The following is a 21,821-nucleotide window of genomic DNA, read 5'->3' on the forward strand; positions in this document are numbered from 1 at the left end:
GGATGTTTTTACTGGCATAATTGGGTTGGGGATTTTTGTGTGTGGCTTCCCTGCAAAAGCCGTACGTATGATAAGGACAACTTGCGCTGCGCTTGTGCCACTTTCAGTATGTGGAGGGCGCAGAGGATAAACGTCATGAAACCAAATAACCCTTGAGAAGCGGCACCACCTTAAAAAAAAAAGGCAGCCCGCAACAAAAGAGGGAGGGGGAGGGGGCTGGAAACTGGCGGCTGTGGGTGGAACGCTGGAATCTATTAATTGTTAATATACAAGCCCCGCCTCATTTGCTCCCCAGGCAGCCAATCAGAAACGCGAGGCGCAAATAAGGGAGGTGGGCCCCTTTGGGTGGATGAGCGAAGTTTGGAAACTTTGGACCGTCAAAAGAAGGCGAATTATTAGGTGGTTGCGGGGAGCGGAGCGAGAGGCTGAGATAGCAACCAAAGCAGAAAGAAGAGGCAAAAGGCTGTCCGGGTGATACAGAAAGGTGAGCCATTCCTAGATCGGGTTTTAATGAACGCTGAGAAGTCCCAGGGCAGAACATTGTAGGGTTAAGAGGTCAGAGGATGGAGAGGATAGGGAATAAAAGCGAATAAGGGCGTTTTTTAGAAAAACGTCTGGGGTTGGGACTGTTGGATCAGAGATCCAAACTCGGTCCTCGAATAACATTCTTGATCGCAGAGCGTGGAGTTAATTTTTGAGTCATCTATGGGGCAAGTGATGTGGGTGGGCTTGGCTGGAGATGCAAGTGGGGTGCTTATGGGGCAGAAGTTGAGAGGGAATCTTGGGGTGTGATATGTTTTGAGGCCTCAGTGATGGGGGGCGCGTTCCCAGTGTCACTGTGAGGCTGGGTGGGATGAAACCAGTTTAGAATAAAAAGCCTGTTTGGCAGAAGAAGAGAGAACTGTTCGTGTAAAAATGAGGCAGAGGTGGACAGTATGTGTGGACCCAAGGGACTTTGACAAAGAGGATCATGACTTGTTGATTTGTGGTTTAATATGTCATTTTGCTACTGACTGTATATTGAGGGACCCCCGCAAAAACGCCTGTCCTTATCAAAACGCATGTCTGTCTGGTGTGTGCAAAGTATTTAAAAGTGCCCTTGTGCAAAACACCCATGGAGGTGAAGGCTGGTGTGCTCTTTAAGGTCCAAGAGGCCAGTCACTGGTTGTGAACCTGCACATATGAGAGAGCTCCCTCATACACGGAATCTGAAAAGCTCTTGTGCAACTCGAGATGTTCCCATGAGTGTAAATGTGTCATGGACAGCTTACATAAGTGATCCGGATTGCGCATACTTCTGTATGCATAACAATGATGAGCAGAGCTTGAACCGTCTTGCTGAAACAGGGTGTGAATGAGCAGATGTGACAGAGGCCTGTTTTTACACAAATGAAGGTGGCATATAGATGTGTGTGAACTGGCACTGCTGCAGACGTGAGTTATTAGCTCAGCCAATGGAAAGGCAGAGGAGTGAGTCTGTGGGTCTTGCACGCAAGAAGATAGAGATTTTTGAGAGAGATTATAAGAATCCGTTGCCTAAGGAGCCCAGGAAGTGAGTCTGTCTCTTTCTGAGAATCTATGATGCACAGCACCTTCAGAAACGACCACTTCCTCTTCTGGTCTGCTCTGAGATGATATCATCTGTCCTGCTAGCAAGTCTCAGTTCTGAAGGATCTTTCTGATGGTGGTGGGAACATGTGACGTACAGTGAGAATGCCTCTGGCCATGGGTAGAGTGCATTTTCTTCCATCACCTGAGCAACCACTGTTGCCCAGCCACCTGTCTGAACATGGACAGATCCTTGTTGGCCCTGAGCAAAAGTTCATCTACTTCAATATCTTGCTTTATTACAGGGGCCAACAAGATGCCTTCAGGAAGGCCACACACAGGGCTGCTCCCTGACAACTTGTATTCAGCAATATGGGTGGGACCCGCAGCAAAATGTTGTAGGCTAGAGTGGTACTGTTCAGAGTTCCAGCCAGCCAACCAGCCAGCCCTGACCTTTCCTACGACACGCCATTCCAATCTCCCCTTGCACCTGGTTTTCCAAGTCCCTGAACTATCAGTCAGCATTCCATAACCACTGAGCATGTTCAGCCCTCAGTGGGCTGTTTTGTAGCACCCCTCACAATCCACTTTTTGGGGGTACTTCTGTAAAACTTAGTGTGGGTGTTGCTGTTTAGCTATATAAGGGTCCACACTCAGAGAATGAGTTTGCTGCTGGTATGTTCTAATCCAGTGTTTTTCAACCTTTTTTGGGCAAAGGCACACTTGTTTCATGAAAAAAATCACGAGGCACACCACCACGGTGTGCGGAGAGGGAGATGTCAGAGCCCCGCTGCTCTCTATGGGGAATCGGATGAGAGCGGACCGCCTGTCCGCTCTCATCCGATCCCATCCGATATGATCCCCACCCAGGATGGATGGAAAATAGGGTGGACACAGTCCGGCGCCCGCCTAGTGGGCGAAAATTTGACTTTTTTAAAAAAAAATATATTTTGAATTTTTCAAATTTTCCCACGGCACACCAGGCAACATCTCGCGGCACACTAGTGTGCCGCGGAACAGTGGTTGAAAAACACTGTTCTAATCTATCTCTGTCTGTGGATCTGTATAGCTATCTTTAATGAGAACTTCTGCTTCTGAGAATGTAGCTTAAAACTTGCAAAGCAACTTAATTTGGAAGGTTAAATCGTGCCTGTCCTATAGACTTGCCGCATTGGATGGTTGTCCCTCTGCATTCTTTATTCCTGCTGTCTACCTGCTTTTTTGATAAACCTAAGAACGGTTCCTCATATTGGACTCAGCTGCTGTGAGGCTGTGGTCAAAGCTTCAGAGACAATGCAGGCCACTTAGAGACAGTGCAGGCTCAGATCTTGCAGCCAGATGGAAACAGTGTGGTTTTGGAGTGTGTGTGTGTGTGTGTGTGTGTGTGTGTGTGTGTGTGTGTGTCTGGTGGATAGGCGTTCCAACTGACCAGAAAATAAGAAAATATTGGGCCTTCCAACAGCAGCTTTTGATGTGCTGATAAAGCTTCCTACAATGTGGAAATAAAGATTATCCGTCCCTCAAACTGTTTTTAAAGGCATAGCAGGCTAAACAACTGGCAACCCAATGGAAGAATGGGTGGGACTGTTTTATCACATGGAACCAGTTGTCAGCCGCAATGGGTATTATCAGTGAGGCCTGGATCAGGCTTGGGGTGTGGAGAAGAGGCCTCCATCCTCTCTGCTTTCTCCTTCCTTTCCCCCACCTCAACCAGCAAGGCCTGGAATGGAACAGGCAACCCCAAGATGACAGCCAACGTTTCCCCAGCAACCGAGTGAGCCGCTGTTATGATTTCACCACTTAGGATTCTAAGTTACGGGAGAGGCCACAACTTAGAGATCCTTTTGTTAAAAAAGGAAAATTAAAGAACCCAAACGAAATAACCTTCCTTGAGGATTGGTGTGGAGATAAGAAACATGGGAGCATGATGAGGCTGGGAGGGAAATGGGCCCTTCCAAAAACAATCCAAACTGGATTTGTATTTTGTTTCTCCCCTTGACACTCTTCTTCTTCCCCACAGGACGACACAATGTCCCGCAAAGGTTGCATCGCTGTCACAAAGTACTTCCTTTTCCTCTTCAATTTCTTCTTCTTTGTGAGTACCTTTTTGGGGGGTGGGGTGGGGGCAGGCCTTATGCCAGGATAGATTGGCCCATCAGTATGATTTCCATTTGCCCTTTGAGAAGCTCATCTTTGACGAGGGAAGATTTAAATAAACTTGGAAGCAATATGTAGGAACATAGATTTATAACCTTCCCCCCACTCCTTGTTTCTTTCAGCTCCTCGGAGGACTTCTGTTTAGCTTTGGCTTATGGCTACTTTTTGACCGGGACAGTTTTGCGGCTGTCCTAGGTGAGTCTCGTCAGCGTGGATGTGGGTGGGGGGCTCTCAGTCCCGTTTCACATACTCGTCTTTCCTTTCTCCTTCCTGGGTTGCTAATATTCCTCCGTCCCAACTGACACTGCACCCTACCCACTGGCCCCACTGGGGAAATTCTAGGAGAACAAAAAACAGACCTTTCCTTACAGCTGTCTACCAGTGCTTTCCCCCACCTTGGCATCATATTGGTCCTGCCTTCTCCTGCATCTACGCTTTGGGTTTTGCAGGGGAAAGGCTGTGGGGTAGCTCATGGCAGCTCATGTGTAGCATTTCAGCCCCTTAGAACATGCTCCCATAAGCACCTGTTGTTTCACCGAACCCTTATACCAGGGAAAATTTCCAGTCAGGTTGCTGGAGAGAAGTAGGCTTTTAACAAAATTGGGGGAAGGACCGTAGTTTAGTGGTGGAGAATTTGCATTGTGTGCAGAAGGTCCCAGATTCAATCCCCTGGCAACTCCACGTAGGAGAGATTCTTGTCTGAAACCCTGGGCAGCTATTGCCAGTCATTGTAGACCAGGTTTTCCCAAACTTTGGTCTCCAGCCGCTTTAGGACTACAACTCCCATCAACCCTAGCTAGCAGGACCAGTGGTCAGGGATGATGGGAACTGTAGTCCGAAAACAGCTGGAGACCCATGTTTGGGAAACCCTGGTGCAGACAATGGGCCAGTGGTCTGACTCTGCATAAGGCAGCTTTTCTTCCTAAAAATATTCTCTGCCATCTCTGTCCTCTTGAGTTTCCTGTCAAGACAGGCCGGACTGATGATTTACCTATTAACTCCCTCTCCAGGGTCGGCGTATTATGCCCTCAAGATCTGGTCCTATATTTTCTGTGGGGTCGGCATCCTCACCATGTGGATGGGATTCCTCGGTTGCCTGGGTTCCCTCAAGGAAATCAAGTGTATGCTAGGATGTGTAAGTATGTGCGGAGGGGGGGGGGAGCCAAGAAAAGGAACTCGGGAATAAGGGGTTAAAAGCAAGGCCTGCTGGGAGTTGGCAGGCCTTTTCTGGAAGCAGAACCAGGTGGGTCAAGAACGCACATGTAGTGGCAGTGGCAAAAGACAAATCCCACTCTTGGGAGTGACTGGAAGAGGGACTGAAAATAAAGCTGCCAGTAGCTTCACAATGTTATATAAATCTGTGGTGTGCTGCTGCATTTGGAATACTGCGTAAAGTTCTGGTTTCTCAAAAAAGAATAGCGTAGAGCTGGAAGAGGTGCAGAAAGAGGCCAGGGAAATTATTTGGGTGGGTGGCGCTGCCTACCTGCCACCCCATAGCAGCAAAGAAAATGGGGCAAAGTCGTAGCCTTTATTGATCAGCATATAAGATGGAAGATATCCCGAAAAGGGAAGGCTCGTGTTTTATTCTCAGTGCCAGCCAGTCACTACAGCAGGAAAGGGTCCTGCGCCTTGAATAGCGGCCCAACAAACAGCCAGGCAGCAGACTTAGCATGCTGGGAACCCTGAAGCCCCACAGACCGTACTGAGGGGGCAGGACCCTGCCTAGAAGTAACAGGTTGTCCACCTCATGGAGAAACATCCAAGGGCTGGGCCTCCCTCATGGGGTAGATTCTGTACCTGTGGAAAGCAAGGGGAGACACAGACAGAGTAAAAAGCAGCAGTCAGGAAGGAATCCCTGGAGCTGCAGGCATAGAAAGTGTAGGGGTGTGTGTGTGAGAGGAACCACCATCTCAGCCGGCATCCAGCCTTCTCCTCCCATGAGAGGGAAACTTGCAGTAGCAAACCTGGCTGTGGTGGGACGTTGGCTGAATCTCACCAACCTCTCTTGTTCCCTGTGCCCCACCAGTACTTTGCCTTCCTGCTCCTTCTCTTCCTGGCCCAGATCATCATTGGAATCTTGGTATATTCGCAGAGCAAAACGGTGAGTGGCACTTGGATAAAATGTGAAACCTGCGTGTCTCATGGGAGGGTCAGTGCAGGGCTGCCCTGGGATTTCCCCCACCGCGGTCCAAATAAAAGCATCAGATTATCTATCTCTCCTTTTCTCTCTCTCGCTTTCATCGCTAGGCTAGATACACGTAATACATTTAAGGCACACACGCCAAACCCAAGAATTATGACAACTGTAGCTTACCCTTCCCAGAGCTATGAAAGCCAGCACCCTGAGCAAACTATATCTCCAAGGTTTCAATGGGGGGCAGACGGGCGGGGGGGGGGAGCATATGTGTGCTGTAAATGTGGAACACAGTGGAACGAGGTGATAAAGTGCAGAGGTGACAGAAGCAGCCATACTGTCTCAACTTGCTGGGGGGCGGGCAGCACTTTGTGCATAATAGTTTCCCCGAAAGTAGATGACTTAGGACATTGGGGTGAATGGGTTCTAGCTCCACTCACTTCCTGTGTGCTGGTTTTTCCACTCACAGAGAGTGTTTTGTTTGACACAGGGGAAAACGTTTCAAAGATTCCCCCGCCAGTGTCTGAAGTGGAAAATGTCATTCTACCCCCTTACAAATCCGCTGCCTCGTTCTTGTTGCGTGTGCTGTCGACCGAGCCTCGGTTTCCTTGCCTGAGCAGAGGAAAGAACAAGCGGGGCATGTGAGAGAGGGCTGCTCATGCCCTTTGATCTCCCTTTCCCTCTCCGAGTGCTTGTGACTCACACGCAGGGGAGAGCAGGGTGAAAGCTGGGGTGAAGCAGGCCCACGCCTCCCTCCTGCCGTGGGTGCGCTTTTGATCTCTTCTCTCTTTTGGCTGGGTGGTGAACTCTTGCTTTTCCCCACCCTTGAGCCTCAGGCTCTGGCTCCATTGTAAATTCTTAAACCCTCCCTTCTACGCTTTCAGGCAGGCTCTATGTTTTTAAAAAAGCATTTCTAGGCCATTTATTTGGCAGAGTTTTCTCTAAATTAAATTATCCTGGAGGGAGGAGGAATGGCTGTGTGATTGACGCAAGGGCCAGCTATTAAGCTCTGTGCAACCAGCCAGCTCCTATATAGTGGTACCTTGGTAATTTGTAACTGTTCTTAACCTGAGGTACTACTTTAGCTAATGGGGCCTCCTACTGCGGCCGCACAATTTCTGTTCTCATTCTGAAGCAAAGTTCTTAACCCAAGGTACTATTTCTGGGTTAGCGGAGTCTGTAACCTGAAGTGTCTGTAACCTGAAGCGTTTGTAACCTGAAGCATCTGTAACCTGAGGTACCACTGTAGTAAAGAGGAAAACCCAATGCTCTCACATGTACTTCTGTTTAGGAGTTTGTTGGGCAAGTGTAGATTCAGAGAAGGCTCAAGAAGAGTACATCACCTCTGTTTGGTTTTCAAGAACTCAGGGGGAACCGGGCACCACAATTTACAGCCTTGTTTACAGGGGCTTCATTTCCCCCCTGCCTGTATCTGGGCAGCTGGTAAGGAAACAGCCAGCATTCCTTTGGCGGGGGGGGGGGGGTCACGCCAAACCAAGAAGACACTATAAGAAATTTGTTTAACGTGGTTGAAAGACTGGATAACGCTAGAAAATAGAGACATCTTAGATCTTGAAGGTTTCGATAACAGGTACGGGTGGCACTCGTACCTGTGGTACGAAAAGGTGAAAGTACATAGAGGCTTTTTAAACCACATTTTTAGAGGACCAATATTGCAAGTATGGGAAAGAAATAAAAACGTACTGGAAAGGAAGACACCCTGGTGGATATCACCAATAGAGGTGTTAACGGTCAATAAATTAATATGGAAGGGAAGAATGCCACCTATGAAGAACTTACAAGGAAAACAGACCAAGGTATAAAACTTAGACCATATGAAGAGGTCAAAAACTCATTTACTGGGTGGCTGCAATGCCACCAAGTAAATGACCTGCTAAAAGAGGATAAAAAGAAAATAGGGTTCGAAGATAAAAAATCTAAATTCAACGTGGAAGTTGTTGAAGGAAAGACCAAAATATTGGCCAGAATGTACGATATTTTATTGGAATGGTACACAAAAGATGAGGAGGTGAAGGAGGTTATGACTAAGTAGGCAATAGACATCGGCTATAATATTGATTTTGAGAGATGGCTAGAATTATGGAATATTAACATGAAGTTTACGGCGTGTATGGCACTAAGGGAAAATATATGGAAGATGATATATAGGTGGTACCTTACACCAGTGAAACTGGCTAAGATTTATAGGTTAAAGAACAAAAAATGTTGGAAATGTGGAGAAGTAGATGGTGACTTCTACCATATGTGGTGGCTATGCAGCAAAGTGAAAGGCTTTTGGGAATCGATCTATAATGAGCTTAAAAAAATCTTTAAATACACGTTTCCCAAAAAACCCAAAGCTTTCCTGCTAGGAATGACAGGTAAAGAAATTAAAAAGGAAGATAAGGTACTATTTTTATATGCCACTACAGCCGCAAGAATCATGTTAGCACAAAATTGGAAAACGGACGCCATACCTAATATAAGTGATTGGCAGATTAAATTAACAAATTATGCCAAGCTTGCTAGAATAACTGGGAGAATAAGAGACCAAGATGAACAGAAATTTCATGATAACTGGATTAAATATTGGTTATATATTGGGACCAAACTTTAAATGACACTGGCGGGACTGGAAGCAACTCTAACAGTAAAAGGCTATTATATAAAAGAGATAAAATACGTGTATATAAAGTTTATTTGATACTTACCAAAGGAGTGGAAGGAAATCCAAGGCTCGGCAGAGCCTAAAATAAATATATTTATGATTTATGGAATGAATATATTTTGTGTAATTTAAGTATTGGATTGTGTATAAGTTTATATGTATATATGTATAATGTTAATAAAAAGTTATCAGCAAAAAAAAAAAAAAGAAAAGAAAAGAAATTTGCTATAGGGCACACAGAGAATAGGAGCACCCTAATGTCTGTTGCTGCTGTCGGAGAGCTGACTTTTTAACTTTACTTTCATTCCCATGCAGCTCAACACAAAGGTTGGTGTCTATGTCACAGAAATAATTGAGCACTATGGGACATATAATTCGTCCACGGATGAGGAGGAGAGCTGGGATTATGTGCAGACGGAGGTAAGATACTTTCCTCAAGAAGAAATGCCCACCCAAGTTTTCTCTGCCTTTTTGATTCCTCCTGCCATGTTCATGGGTGGCTTTCTTTGGTTATTTACCATATTTTCCCATCTATAAGATGCCCCCATGTATAAGCTGAGTCTTTGGGGACTCAGATTTAAGAAAATGGAGGAAGATATATCCATGTATAAGATGTCCCCCTAATTTTTTACATTATTTTTTAGGGGGAAAAACCTAGTCTTATACATAGAAAAATACGGTAATTAATTTAGCAAAATTAATGTACTGCTCAGTTGTGTTAAAAAAAAAAAGCACTCAAAGCAATTTACCAAAAGAATAAAACGAGATTATCAGAGATAAAAACTATTTGAAACATTACAAAAATGATTCAAAATCAACAAAGCAATAGGCTAAAAACCAGATTGAAACTCATGCCAAGCCTAATGAGGAACGGTTGAAGGAACTGGGTATGTTTAGCCTGGAAAAGAGGAGATAGGATAGCCAGCTTCAAATATCTCAAGGGCTGTCACATGGAAGATGAAGCAAGCTTGTTTTCTCCTGCTCTGGAGGGTAGGACTCGAACCAGTGGCTTCAAGTTACAAGAAAGGAGATTCTAAGATTTAGGAAGAACTTTCTGACTGTTAAGAGCTGTTTGACAGTGGAACAGTCTCCCTCAGGAGGTTGTGGGCTTTCCCTCCTTGGAGGTTTTTGAGCAGAGGTTGGATGGCTAATCTGTCATGGGTGCTTTAGCTGAGTTTCCTGCATTCCAGGGGGTTGGACTAGATGGCCATTTCATTTCTATACCGCTTTATATTTTTAAGAAAAACCTCAAAGCGGTTTACAGCATAATAAAACATCTATAAAACAATCCAGAATCAAACATTTCTGAAAGAAAGTCAAATACAGATTATACAGTCAAAGCACCATAATTAACAGAAAACTAAAATATTATCTTAAAGATTTCAAAATAAAACATTACAAAAGAGATCAACTGCAGAATACATATTTAACACAAAGTTAACACAAAAAACCTTAAACATCTCAAAAAAACAAAATAACCATTGCTAAGTGAAGTCAAATATAAAATGCACATTTTAAACAATGTAATTTTAACAAGAGAATAAAATACTATCATAATTCTGACACACAGGGCTGGATTTAAGTTTGATGAGGCCCTAAGCTCCTGAAGGTAATGGGGCCCTTTATATGTCCAGCTGTCCTTTGTCAACAACAAATTGTCGCTGTTTTTTGTGTTGAATATATGCTATATGGTAATTTATGGACCTAATAGGTATCTAAAGCCATTTGCACATAACAAAATATGTATTTTATCAAAGAAATTGCTGAACTGAAATACAATTAAGAAGAAGTATATTAATAGTGAAATTTGGGGGGTGGGGGCAAGAGAACGGGACCCTAAGCTATAGTTTGTTTAGCTTATACGTAAATCCGGCACTGATGACACGGCTGTTTGGCAGGCGCAAAAAGATGGGGCAAAAGAATCCAATAGGTAGGGTTTGTTGTCAGGCATAGCAATCTCCCTCCAGTCTTACCAGGCGCCTCTTTAATAGAGTTGGTGAGTCTGGGCCAGGTGGAAAGGACCTTCAAACTATGGCTCTCGCACGATGGACAAAGTTCAATGCCTGGACAGGGCAGGGTAGCTTTCTCTCCCAGCCCCCAAGTCGTCTTCTCATGGTCTCTCTCTTTTGCCTCCCTGCAGCTCCAGTGTTGCGGATGGATCCTCTACAAAGACTGGATGGAGAACAGCATAATAAAGAACTCCTCTTACCACCTCTATCCCTGCTCGTGCCGCGGCAACGTCTCTCAGCCTGGCCAGCCGGGGAACAGCACCACCGCTGCCCCCACCACGAGGCCGAAGATCACAGGCTTCTGTAACTCTTACGGGCAACCGTGGTCCGTCTATGAGATGGTGAGTAGCAGAAGGTAGGAGAGAGGAAGCTTGCAACCCTTCTTTGGTCAGAATCCGACCCTTGTTCTGCTCTGAGCTTGGCTTGCATGGCTTGGAGAAAGTGGGTAGAAAGAGGCTTTTTCTTCCAACTCCGTTAGTTCTAGAACTCCCAAGTCACCCAATGAAATGGATCGGCAGCAATCCTAGAAGACCTTTAATCTTAATAATTAAAGGTAAAGGGACCCCTGACCATTAGATCCAGTCGTGACTGACTCGGGGGTTGCGGCGCTCATCTCGCTTTATTGGCCGAGGGAGCCGGCATACAGCTTCCGGGTCATGTGGTCAGCATGACTAAGCCGCTTCTGGAGAACCAGAGCAGCGCACGGAAACGCCGTTCACCTTCCCACCGTATTGATCTACTTGCACTTTGTGCTTTCGAACTGCTAGGTTGGCAGGAGCAGGGACCAAGCAATGGGAGCTCACCCCGTCGCGGGGATTCGAACCGCCAACCTTCTGATCGGCAAGCCCTAGGCTCTGTGGTTTAGACCGCAGCGCCACTCGCAGCCCCTATCTTAATAATTAGGATTCTGCTATTTGAGGGTTTGGCAAATCGCCTTCCTTGGAAAGGTATCTCATAAACTGAAAGTACCTAAAGGGCAGAGCTTGAAGGACATATAGATAAAGATGACATGATTTTATTTCTTATATAAATATTGAGGCACATGGTCAAAATGATATATGCAAAATGTCTGGCTCAGTTAAGCCTATATAGAGCCTTTGTTCACAATAATGATGGAACTTGGAGGCTGAGAGTACTTTTATAAATCTTTATAAGGGAACCTTGGTGTGAGTTAACATGTTATTATCATCTCTTTGGAGCCGTGTTGTTATCTTTTCATACTTTTGTCCTTCCAGTCTGCGATGCTTTATGGTTTAAAATTTTGATTCTTTGTTTTCTGTCTGCACATTGGTTGTTAAAAAATCAATGTAAAAATATGTACTGGGAGGGGGGAATTGGCAGTCCATTCAGGAACAGACAAAAGGAAACAGTTTTCCGCACACTGTGTAGTTAATTTATGGGATGCACTCCTGTGCAATGTGGGGTAACAGCGGTGCAGTTTTGACTGTGCTAGACTGAATGTAATGGTCTTACCAGGCAGTGGTGGAGTGGGGGAAGGGCTGCTTTTTAGATTGCAACATTTTCACTTCACTTACTTCAAAATGCAGTAAGACAGCTCTGCTGCTGGGACCGGTGGTCCTCTGTTTCAATCTCCTAGGAGTGGGGGCTGGACATCTGCCCCCCCCAGTCCTTCCTTGTTGGCAACCACTGCTGGGAATGGCCACCGGTTTGGATGGCTTTAAATGGGTAATTAAGCAAGTTCATGGGACGTGGATGGCGCTGTGGGTTAAACCACAGAGCCTAGGACTTGCTGATCAGAAGGTTGGCGGTTCGAATCCCTGCGACGGGGTGAGCTCCCGTTGTTCAGTCCCTGCTCCTGCCAACCTAGCAGTTCGAAAGCACATCAAAGTGCAAGTAGATAAATAGGTAGCACTCCGGCGGGAAGGTAAACGGCGTTTCCGTGCGCTGCTCTGGTTCTCCAGAAGCGGCTTAGTCATGCTGGCCACATGACTCGGAAGCTGTACACCGGCTCCCTCAGCCAATAAAGTGAGATGAGCACCGCAACCCCAGAGTCGGTCACGACTGGACCTAATGGTCAGGGGTCCCTTTACCTTTACCTTTAAGCAAGTTCATGGAGGATAGGACTTATTAGCCATTGTGGCCAAATGGAACCTCCATGTTCAGAAGCAGTGCATAGCTGAATACAGAACTTGTGGCAGGCTATTGCCTTGCTGCTGTGCTCCCAGACTTCCTGGATGCATTTGGTTGCTGTGGTGGGTACAGAATGGTGGGCTTGACAGCTCTTATCTTCTCGGAACACACACGCATGCGAGCAAGCAGCCTTTTTAAACAAATATGCCTTTGTCCATTTGTAGGGCTGCATGGATGGCGTCCAGACCTGGCTCACAAATAACATCGTCACCATTGTGGGGATCAGCCTTGGGATTGCGCTCATGGAGGTAAGAGGTCTGGGCGAGCTGCTGCAGGTTGGTGTGGCTGCGGTTCTCCGCAGCTGTGCAAGGAGTAGAACTGCTGGCATTGCCAATAGTAGCAGAGGTTGCGGTGGAGCTCCGTCGCTTCTCTGGCCTCCCAGCAGCTGAGTCGCTGCTGCTTACCAGGAAGGAGAGGGCGAGGCAGCAACAAGGAGGCTGGCACGGTGCAAACACACTGCAGCAACCAGTCTCCTGCTGGTGTGTTTGCACCACCCCTCTGCTGCCTCGCTCCTCTCCTGCCCAGTAAGCAGCAGCAACTCCACTGCTGGGAGGTCAGGTGAGCGCTGCCACGCCGCCATGCCACCTGCTACTTATTTGCTTGATCTGCCCCCCGGGAAGCCGCTAGAGCTATTTATCTTTCGTTTGCCCCACCTTGCAGTAAGAGGTGCTCACTTCCCAGAAAAACAGAGGCACTAGGCCTTCAGTTCTGCAGCCCTCTATTCACCCAGAATATAAGAGGTCAAGCAAGTGGGGGGAGGGTCTTATCTGTGGATGCAGAGTATTTCTGTGGCTGAGCAAAAAGGGGAAGCATACCAGTGCTGCCACCTTGGTGTTCTGCGGAGGAAAACCACAAGAAGTCCCTGCAAGTGCTGCTCCAGTCTGGACCACTAAGTGCTGTTGACTGTGGAATTATGCTACGTGGGTGAGAGATGGTCTGCCCTTTCCCCTCCTCAGCCTAAAACCTTTCTTGTAGTTCCTGCAGCTGCTGTGCGTGATCCTGATCAGCGCACTAGAGCACAGGGACTTGCATAGTGGTGGCTCCCATGAGATCCTCTACTTCCCCAGCAGGTGGCAGATGAGAGTGTATTTGTATGCATGCACTGATGTGGTTTTGCTCAAGGGCCTGCCTTGGTATATTAGCTGTGTACATTTGTGTTTGCCAGTGCTGGGGGGAATTGTGTGTTGTTGTTGTTGTTGCTGCTGTTGCTGTTGTTTGCTTATTTCCCCTCCGGCCCAAATCCGATTTGTGCGGGCTTTTATTTGTATGGCCTGTGCATGATTTTGGTCTTGTGTGTGTGCTGGCCATCAAAACTGCTAGCATATTGAAGCCATTGTGAATTCCTTGGTGGATTCTTGGCCTGTGCTTCCCCTGAATTCTCAGATTATGGGTCTTTTGTGTGTGTTTATGGGGAGAAGGGGTTCTTCCTCACTGGCTTCCTAGGCTGGGGAGGCAGAATTTGGGGTGTTCTATGGAGAACTCATTTTGGAGGACTGCACTTGGCTCTGCTGTTTCTATAGATTTTTAGGGAAAGCAAACTGCAGTTTCTAGTGCAGCTGCTAAGCCAACTATCTGGTTTGAAAAACACTCAATATGTGGCACACACAGCCAAGGCTTCAGTGTTAAGTGAGAGGGCACAGTGTTACCTCTTTGGGATTTGGGGAGTCTGAGCTTGCCTGGTTGATCTATCAAGCGAATGCGTTACTAGGTAATTTGCATAAAACTTGCATATGCAGATTGTATAGATGTCTCTGGGAAATTAAGATGGTGGGTGTCTGGGGCCTCCTTGTAACTGTGTGTTGATGTGCCCTAGTTGCCCTATAAGCCTTAACAAACAAACAAAACTAAACCAGGTGGGGTGCCGACGGAAGAGCACTTGATCCAGGGCCTCCCACAAAACACCCGGGGCTTGGACTACCTGAGCCACCCTCTAACAACATCGCTACCAACAGGGGAACCAGAGTTGCCTTTGAATGTGGAAGACCTGTGCAGCATGGATCCAAGATCCAGTGTGGTGTAGCAGTTAGTGTGTCGGACTATGACCTGGGAGACCAGGGTTCAAATCCCCATTCAGCCATGAAGCTCACTGGGTGACTTTGGGCCAGTCACTCACTCTTAGCCCACCTCACAGGGTGGTTGGGAGGATAAAATGGGGAGCAAAGAGCCATGTGCACCACCTTGGGCTCCTTGAAGGAAAGGTGGGATATAACAGGGAGTGAGGGAGTGAGTGAATGGGGTGTTTAGCTCCTTCTACTCTTGCCTCCGCCATCCTTCTGGCTCTCATCACTGCCACCTCCAGCGGCTTGGCAGACTCCCGTCTCAGCTGTTTGGGCCTTTATATAGTGCGCTGTGTGATCAACACCTGCCCAGTAAGGGCATGTGGACTGCCCTGCTGGCACCAGCAAGTGGGGTACTGAGGCCAGCTGTGGCCTGCTTGCATGTTTTGTGTGTTGGTTGCTGCAGTTATGTGGAAAAGCAGGTTGCTTTGTGGTTCTCGAGACCCATGCACCTCCCTGCCATGTGTCCAGGCATGCCTGTGAATGCAGTGTTTTGTTTGGCTACACAAAGCAACACACACACACCAGGAATTGCAAGTTTTCCTTGTGCTTCCTCCCCAAGTGCACTCTCCCAAACCTCCTCTGCCTCTCTGTTTATTTATTTATTTATTTATTGCTTATTTTGAACCCTTTTGCTGTTGCCCGCACAGGGACATCTACTTCGAGTATTGGCAAGGTAATTACTCCAGGTGAAGTGGGAAGGCTGAGCTTTGCCTCTGCCTGATAGGGATTTAGCTGCTGCAAAGCTGTGTGTATTGGGGTCTCCTTTCCCCCTTTTCCTCCTCGCCGTCAATTGCCACGTGCCTGCCCTCTAGGCTGCTTCGCAAGGGGAGCCTTGATGCCCCCTCAGAGCAAGAAGAGGAAGTGTTTAGAGTGCCCAAGCCTCTACCCTCCATAAAAGAAAGAGAGAAGGGGAAAGAGAACGAGAAAGCGGTGGAGGGGCTAGAAAGAAAATTTCAAAATATAGCTAAAATGCAACAGGAGGGAGTTCAGAGTGGTTATTTCTAGGGAGGGAGGAATTATTACTGATAACCCACCCTGCTCCCTCCAAGATGCACACACCATTCTGATCTCGTCAGCATCTCCTTCCATTCTGAAGCCAGTATTTAGACACACCAAATATCACAAAGCTCCAAATAAAATAAAAAAGCAAAACAAAAGAATAAAACAATATAGAATAATGCATTCACCTGCTTTGCATGCAGAGGGTCTCAAGGCAGGACTAAGAGATCCCTGCCTTGAAATCCTGGAGAGCCACTGCTGGTGTGTGGACAATGCTGAGACAAGGGTCTGACTCTGTACAGTGCAAGGCAGCTGCCCTGTGTTCCTGGAGTGCGCTCTCTGCTTCCCTGCCTGAACCACTGAGTAATTGCCTGCCTGCCTATTCATATCTGGAACGAATGGCAAGTAGGGCTTTCCAGGTCGAAGTGCACAGATTGAAATGAGGGCGGAACCCAGGATGCTTTCGCTTCATAAACCGAATCTGAAGGTTTTGAATAGACTTGGTCTGTATCAGAACAATGTCTATTGTCATGCCTTCCAGAGTAGAAGAAAAGCAGGGTGTTTTTTCCATGATGGTAACAAAATAATTAGCAATCGTGTAGTGCTTCCGAACGTTCAGAGTGCTCTGTACGCATTGTCTTGTGATCCTTACAACGTCAGGCGTTGCATGTTTCCATGCTGGTCTGTGGCCAACTCCAGATGCTGTATGTCCTTTTGAGCGCTGTAGATGTGTGTGTAGATGTAATAGCCTTGGCTTATTAGACCACTTGGAAATATGGTGGCCTGGGGCTGCATCCTTCTACCTAAGGAACGGCGCTTTAACTGCAAGAATGAGAAGGTTCTGGCAAGCCCCGCACTGTGTTGGCCTTGGGATTGCCATGGGTGTGGAGCGCACGCGGCGTGTGTGTGTGTGTGTGTGTGTGCGCATGCACGCTCCTACAGATAAACTGCGGGTTGCTGGGCCTCGGATGCTCATCCTGAAACTCCTACCTCAGCCTGTGCTGAGATGGGCCTGAGCTGAGGCGCAAGTTCTGGCAGCGGAAATGGACTGCGCAACTGTGTAGAAACTGTTTTGCCAGGAGATGCGAGCTCATGTTCAGCCACTTCCACGAATAACGCACTGAGTGAGGCACTTCCTCTCCACGTGCAAAATGGGTGTTATGATTGCCTGCCTCCTCCTTGGAGTTGCTGGAAGGATAAATGAAAGTGTAGCTTTAAAAAGAAGAACCCTCCCTCTGCAGGATAATCTGTAGACAGTGTTAAAAACTTTTAGATATACAGTGGTACCTCAGGTTACATACGCTTCAGGTTACACACTCCGCTAACCTAGAAATAGTGCTTCAGGTTAAGAACTTTGCTTCAGGATAAGAACAGAAATCGGGTTCTGGCGGCGCGGCGGCAGCAGGAGGCCCCCATTAGCTAAAGTGGTGCTTCAGGTTAAGAACAGTTTCAGGTTAAGTATGGACCTCCGGAACGAATTAAGTACTTAACCTCAGGTACCACTCTCAATCGCCAAATGGCACCTTAATCTTGGGTTACGGTTGCCACAATGGAATGTTTGGGCGACTTTCCTCCCCACCCCCCCACCCGTGGGATTTATTATTATTATTAATTTCATTTCTATACTGCTTTATATTTTAAATAAAAAATCTCAAAGTGGTTTACAACACATCAAAGCATCAAATAAAACAACCCATAATAATAAAAAAATCAGGCATCAAGGAAAATATTTCAGATCCTTCTCTTGATATTTTGCTTTCCCCATATTTATTTACCTACTTAATTCATAGAGCTGGCCTGTAGCAGGAATCTAGGAAGCCAGTGTGGTGTCATGGTTAAAGTATCAGACCTGAGAGATCAAGGTTCCACTCAGTCATGACCTTGGGCTAGTCGCAGCCTCTTAGCCTTCCTCACAGGGTCATTGTAGGGATTAACTGAGATGGGGGGGGGTGAACCATGTACTATTTGGAGGAAAAGGTGGGATATAAATGCAGTAAACAAGCTTTTCTGCTGACCTGTTTTGCTTTACCTAGGTCAAGCTAGGATTATAATACGTCAGAATTTTGGGGGTTCTACCCTTGTTTGAATTTTGGTCATTTAAAATTCTATTTCCTTCTGAGGAAACTGAATAGTTCAGTGAAACGAGGTTTGTAGCCGGCATCCCGTTAAGGCTTTGTTCTGTTTTAGGTTTTTCTATTTTTTCCCCTTAAGCTTTTTGATTTCTATTATTTAGTTGATTTCCACAAGAAAATATTTCTAGTCGGTTACTTCTCGTTTCTGGGATTCTCACGGTATTTCATTTGTTTTGTGCGACCTGTTTAAGAAAGCTGGCGGGGCCAGCCAGATGAAGATGTCGGTCGCGAACCTGGCATCATCAGGTCTCCATGTGGTCACAATTGGACCTGCACTAGTTGGGACCTGTGGGATTTCAAACACTGTAGATACCGTATTTTTCGCTCTATAGGACGCACCCGACCATAGGAGGCACCTTGTTTTAGAGGGGGAGAACAAGAAAAAAAATTCTCCCCCTCTCTGCTCAGCGCCCCTTCAGCGAAGCGGCAGGAGAAATGGAGCCCCTTCCATTTCTCCTCCCGCTTGGCTGAAGGGGTCTGCGCAGCTCTCCCTCTCTGCTGAAGCCGGGAGAGTCTTGCTCTCCCGGCTTCAGCAAAAGGAACCTGAAGCCTTCGGAGCGCAGCGCGAGTTCCCACTGTGCTCCAAAGGCTTCAGGCGGCTATCCCTGAAGCCTGTAGAGCACCGACCCCTCTCGCTCTCCAGGCTTCAGCAAAAGCAACGTGTAGCCTCTGGAGCATGGAGGGAGCGCTCCCTCTGCGCTTCGGAGGCTTCGCCTTGCTATCGTTGAAGCCAAGGAGCCTGCATTCGCTCCATAGGATGCATACACATTCCCCCTTAATTTTTGGAGGGGAAAATGTGCGTCCTATAGAGCGAAAAATACAGTAGTTTAACTTCTCCCTCCTTATCCAGCTAGATTGTGGGGGGGGGGGGGGAGAGAAATAATGGCCTCCTGCTTTCTTCTGTAAACCTGTTTTTAAAAAGCCCAGGCAACTCCAGAATGCGAAGGCTGCCCTGGTGTTTCCCGTGAGGTCCACCCCCTGGGTGATCAACGTCCCACAAAATGCAGCTGGGGCTGCCCCCCATTGGTGCCGGTGGTTGTATCAGAGCAGCAACGTGAGCCCTCTTTTAACTGGATCTCTTTCTTCCCACAGCTCTGCCTCATGACGCTATCGATGTTTCTGTGTAGGACCATCGGGCCCAACTATGACAAGCTCACTCGCTATTCCTAGGAGTCGAATCGCCACTTCCCAGAGTTCCAGATTTTATAGGGGGTGGCAATGGAATCCATCCCTTTAAATTCAAAACTTTCCACTTCAGGGCTGCAAGTTGCCTATGGAGATTCTCTACCTAACCTTTCCTTGCACAGAGCTAGGATTGGTTCTACCATAACCTTGGGAAAAGAAATTAAACTCTCAGGAGTTGCAGGTGTCAGGAGAATCCATTACAATACCCTGCAGAACTCTTCATACAGCAAAACAGATGATTTAGCCCTAAATCATTTCCCCAAACCTTAAGCTTATCCATTCCGAAATTTGATGTAATAATGCCAAAAGATTTAGTCCCGACGTTTTTCTGATTATTTTGGCTCTTGAGTGTTTCGTTTGTGACATCCAAAGCTAGACCTTGCTTCAACACTGTTTGGCAGAATAGAGAGTTCACTGCCAGACTCGAGTGGATTACAAAACATAACTTGGAAAGCAAATGTGTGTTTTTAAAGGGTTTTTTTTTTACTACTAATAATAACAACCATAGCAATTCTATTGACTATTCCGTAAAATTCCTTAATGAGCTTTTTTCGGAATCAATCCTGCCTTTCGTAGTAGAAAAACAAAGCTGATGTTAAAATGTTTAAATTTTATTTAGCAGCGAAAGAAAGAAAAGTACTGAGAACTTGGACGAGCCATGTTTTTGAGCGATGGTGCTTAGTGCAACATTTTAAATTAGGGATGGGGAACCTGTGATCTTCCTGATATTGCTAGACTAAAACTCTCATAATCTCTGGCCCTTCTAGCAGGGGCTGATGGGAATTGTACTCCAAAACAGAAGGGAGTACCTGTGAAATTCTTTTAACCCACCCAGTTTACACCTTGTACTGTAATGTCTAACCCAGGGATGAGCATCCTGTGGCCCTCCCAGCTGCTGGACTCCCAACTCCCATCATCCCCAACCATCACAGGCATGATGGAAGTTGCAGTCCAGCAACATGAGCCCAGGTTGCCCACCCTTACTCTGAGTCACCTTGGCTGGATTTACTGAAAATGCCTCGGTGACAACAGCCATTGTCCCCTCCAATCTCCCCCCTTCCAGTCGTTAGAAAACTTCCAACCTTCCCTACCCCGCGACCCTGCTCTCCCCCTCCCATTTCCTGTTTGTTAATTCTGTTATTGCGCAGGTTGAGACTGTGGGCTTCCCCGCCATGGAAAGTTTGGTCCAATTTTTGTCTCTCATAATCTTAACGCATGCACACCCCAGCTAGCTGCCTGCACAGGTGGTGGGGAACATGTGGCCTTCCAGATGTTGTTGGGCCCCCAACTCGTCACCTCAGACAGGTTCAACATCTGGAAGGCCACAGGTTGCCTCCCCATTCCAACAGTTTGAATGCACTTATCCTTCTCAGATGGGCTCTTCTTACACAAAGAAAACACAAGCGAGCGTAGCCAGCTCTGGTAAAGACGTCTTCATTGTGAACACTTGAAATCCCAGGGAAGGAGGACAACTTTGCTTGTCTTGGGCATGTGTGTCTGCCAGGCAAGGTACAGATTTCTGGGGGCTGTGGGGCATGGTGGAAAAGTTAAACTGGCCTCTAGATCCAGCATCTTAGCCTGTTTTGAACAATAAGACTAGAAACAAGTATTTTAAGGGGGACCGAGGGCAGGTATTTGTCTGGGTCCTGCTTGGACATTTCTAGGTCTTGGCAGCTGCCCAACAAGGACAGGTTCTGCTCTCAATCTTGTCAGTGTGCGCACGCGTACATTGGTGGTCTCCCAGCGCTTTGGCTGGAGCTACATAAGCCCTTTCTCCCCCCACGTCTTGGTAACTATTTGGAAAAGTTGTGCTCAACTCACATCATTTGTCATTACTTTTGATATTCTGCTCCACTTGTTTATACTTGTACATTGTCTGATGGGAAAGCCCATTTCTAACACTTGCTGCATGTGTTGTGTATCTGTTTATGCATACAAACCACTTGGATGTTTGACATACAGTCATACCTCGGGTTAAAGTAGCTGCGGGTTGAGCGTTTTCGGGTTGTGCTCCGCGGCGACCCGGAAGTAGCGCATGCGCTCAAAATGTCACACGCATGCGCAGACGTGGCAAATTGCGACCCGCGCATGCGCAGAGGCGGGTTGCGTTCGCTTCAGGATGCGAACGGGGCTCCAGAAGGGATCCCGTTCGCATCCAGAGGTACCACTGTAGTGGAGTCGTGAGGGAACACATGTTAAAAGGGAGGGTGCTGGTGGAATGAGGTACGCATATATAATTTCACCTTTATCCGTAGCTTGTTGCTTCTTAACAGTATTTGGGGTTGTTTTGTGCATTTTGTGGGTTGGGTTTTTTATTATTATCCTGTTTTGTAAATAAAATTTAAAAAATCCCTAAATGGCCATTTTGCTTTGGTTCTTTTGCACTCTGGAGATGTGAGCAAGCTAAGATGGCCTATCAAGGGCATTCTTAGCCACACCTCTTCCTCCTATTGGCTGCTCTAGCTTGATGGGATCTCTCAGAAGGCTCCCAGCCCAAGTGGGTTGTATGTGCCACAGGCTGTTGGGAAGTCGTACCTTGGTCCAAAGCTGGTCTGTGGCAGAACTGGTCCCGACAAGGGAGTTCTTCTTCATCCTGCTGACTTGCAGCTTTTCCACAAGCGGTAAGTGCTGGTGCTTCGTTTGACTTGCCCTACCGTGCCAGACTCATTGGTTTCTGTGACTGGTGGGGTGCTCCCCAAGTAAAGGTAAAAAGGTAAAGGACCCCTGGATGGTTAAGGGGTTGTGGCGCTCATCTCACTTTTAGGCCGAGGGAGCTGG

The 21,821-nt window shown here is 47.0% G+C and overlaps 1 protein-coding gene across 2 annotated transcripts; it reads left to right on the plus strand.

Annotated features, from left to right (window-relative positions):
* The first annotated feature begins 324 nt into the window (after positions 1-324).
* On the plus strand, positions 325-21,404 carry CD37 (CD37 molecule). 2 transcript variants are annotated; one of them, XR_014001850.1, is made up of 10 exons: positions 325-484; positions 3,569-3,643; positions 3,828-3,900; positions 4,716-4,840; positions 5,732-5,806; positions 8,823-8,927; positions 10,648-10,857; positions 12,832-12,915; positions 18,951-21,110; positions 21,142-21,404. XR_014001850.1 is itself a non-coding variant. In XM_081169101.1 (9 exons), exons 2-9 carry the CDS (start codon positions 3,578-3,580, stop codon positions 19,026-19,028), a joined length of 816 nt encoding a protein of 271 aa, XP_081025227.1. In that variant the 5' UTR covers positions 325-484; positions 3,569-3,577; the 3' UTR covers positions 19,029-21,404. The 2 variants fall into 2 exon arrangements, 1 of the variants encoding a protein (XP_081025227.1); XM_081169101.1 differs by having other exon boundaries at positions 18,951-21,404.
* Positions 21,405-21,821: the final 417 nt, after the last annotated feature.

Source organism: Podarcis bocagei, assembly GCF_964188305.1.
Source record: "Podarcis bocagei genome assembly, chromosome: 13".
In the NCBI taxonomy this organism is placed as follows: domain Eukaryota; kingdom Metazoa; phylum Chordata; class Lepidosauria; order Squamata; family Lacertidae; genus Podarcis; species Podarcis bocagei.

Excerpts from the sequence above, each read along its gene's own strand:
- CD37 (XM_081169101.1), top strand. The coding sequence starts at position 3,578 with ATGTCCCGCAAAGGTTGCATCGCTGTCACAAAGTACTTCCTTTTCCTC. Across the intron at positions 8,928-10,647 it reads GGGATTATGTGCAGACGGAG|CTCCAGTGTTGCGGATGGAT; the intron begins GTAAGATACTTT and ends GCCTCCCTGCAG. Across the intron at positions 10,858-12,831 it reads CGTGGTCCGTCTATGAGATG|GGCTGCATGGATGGCGTCCA; the intron begins GTGAGTAGCAGA and ends GTCCATTTGTAG.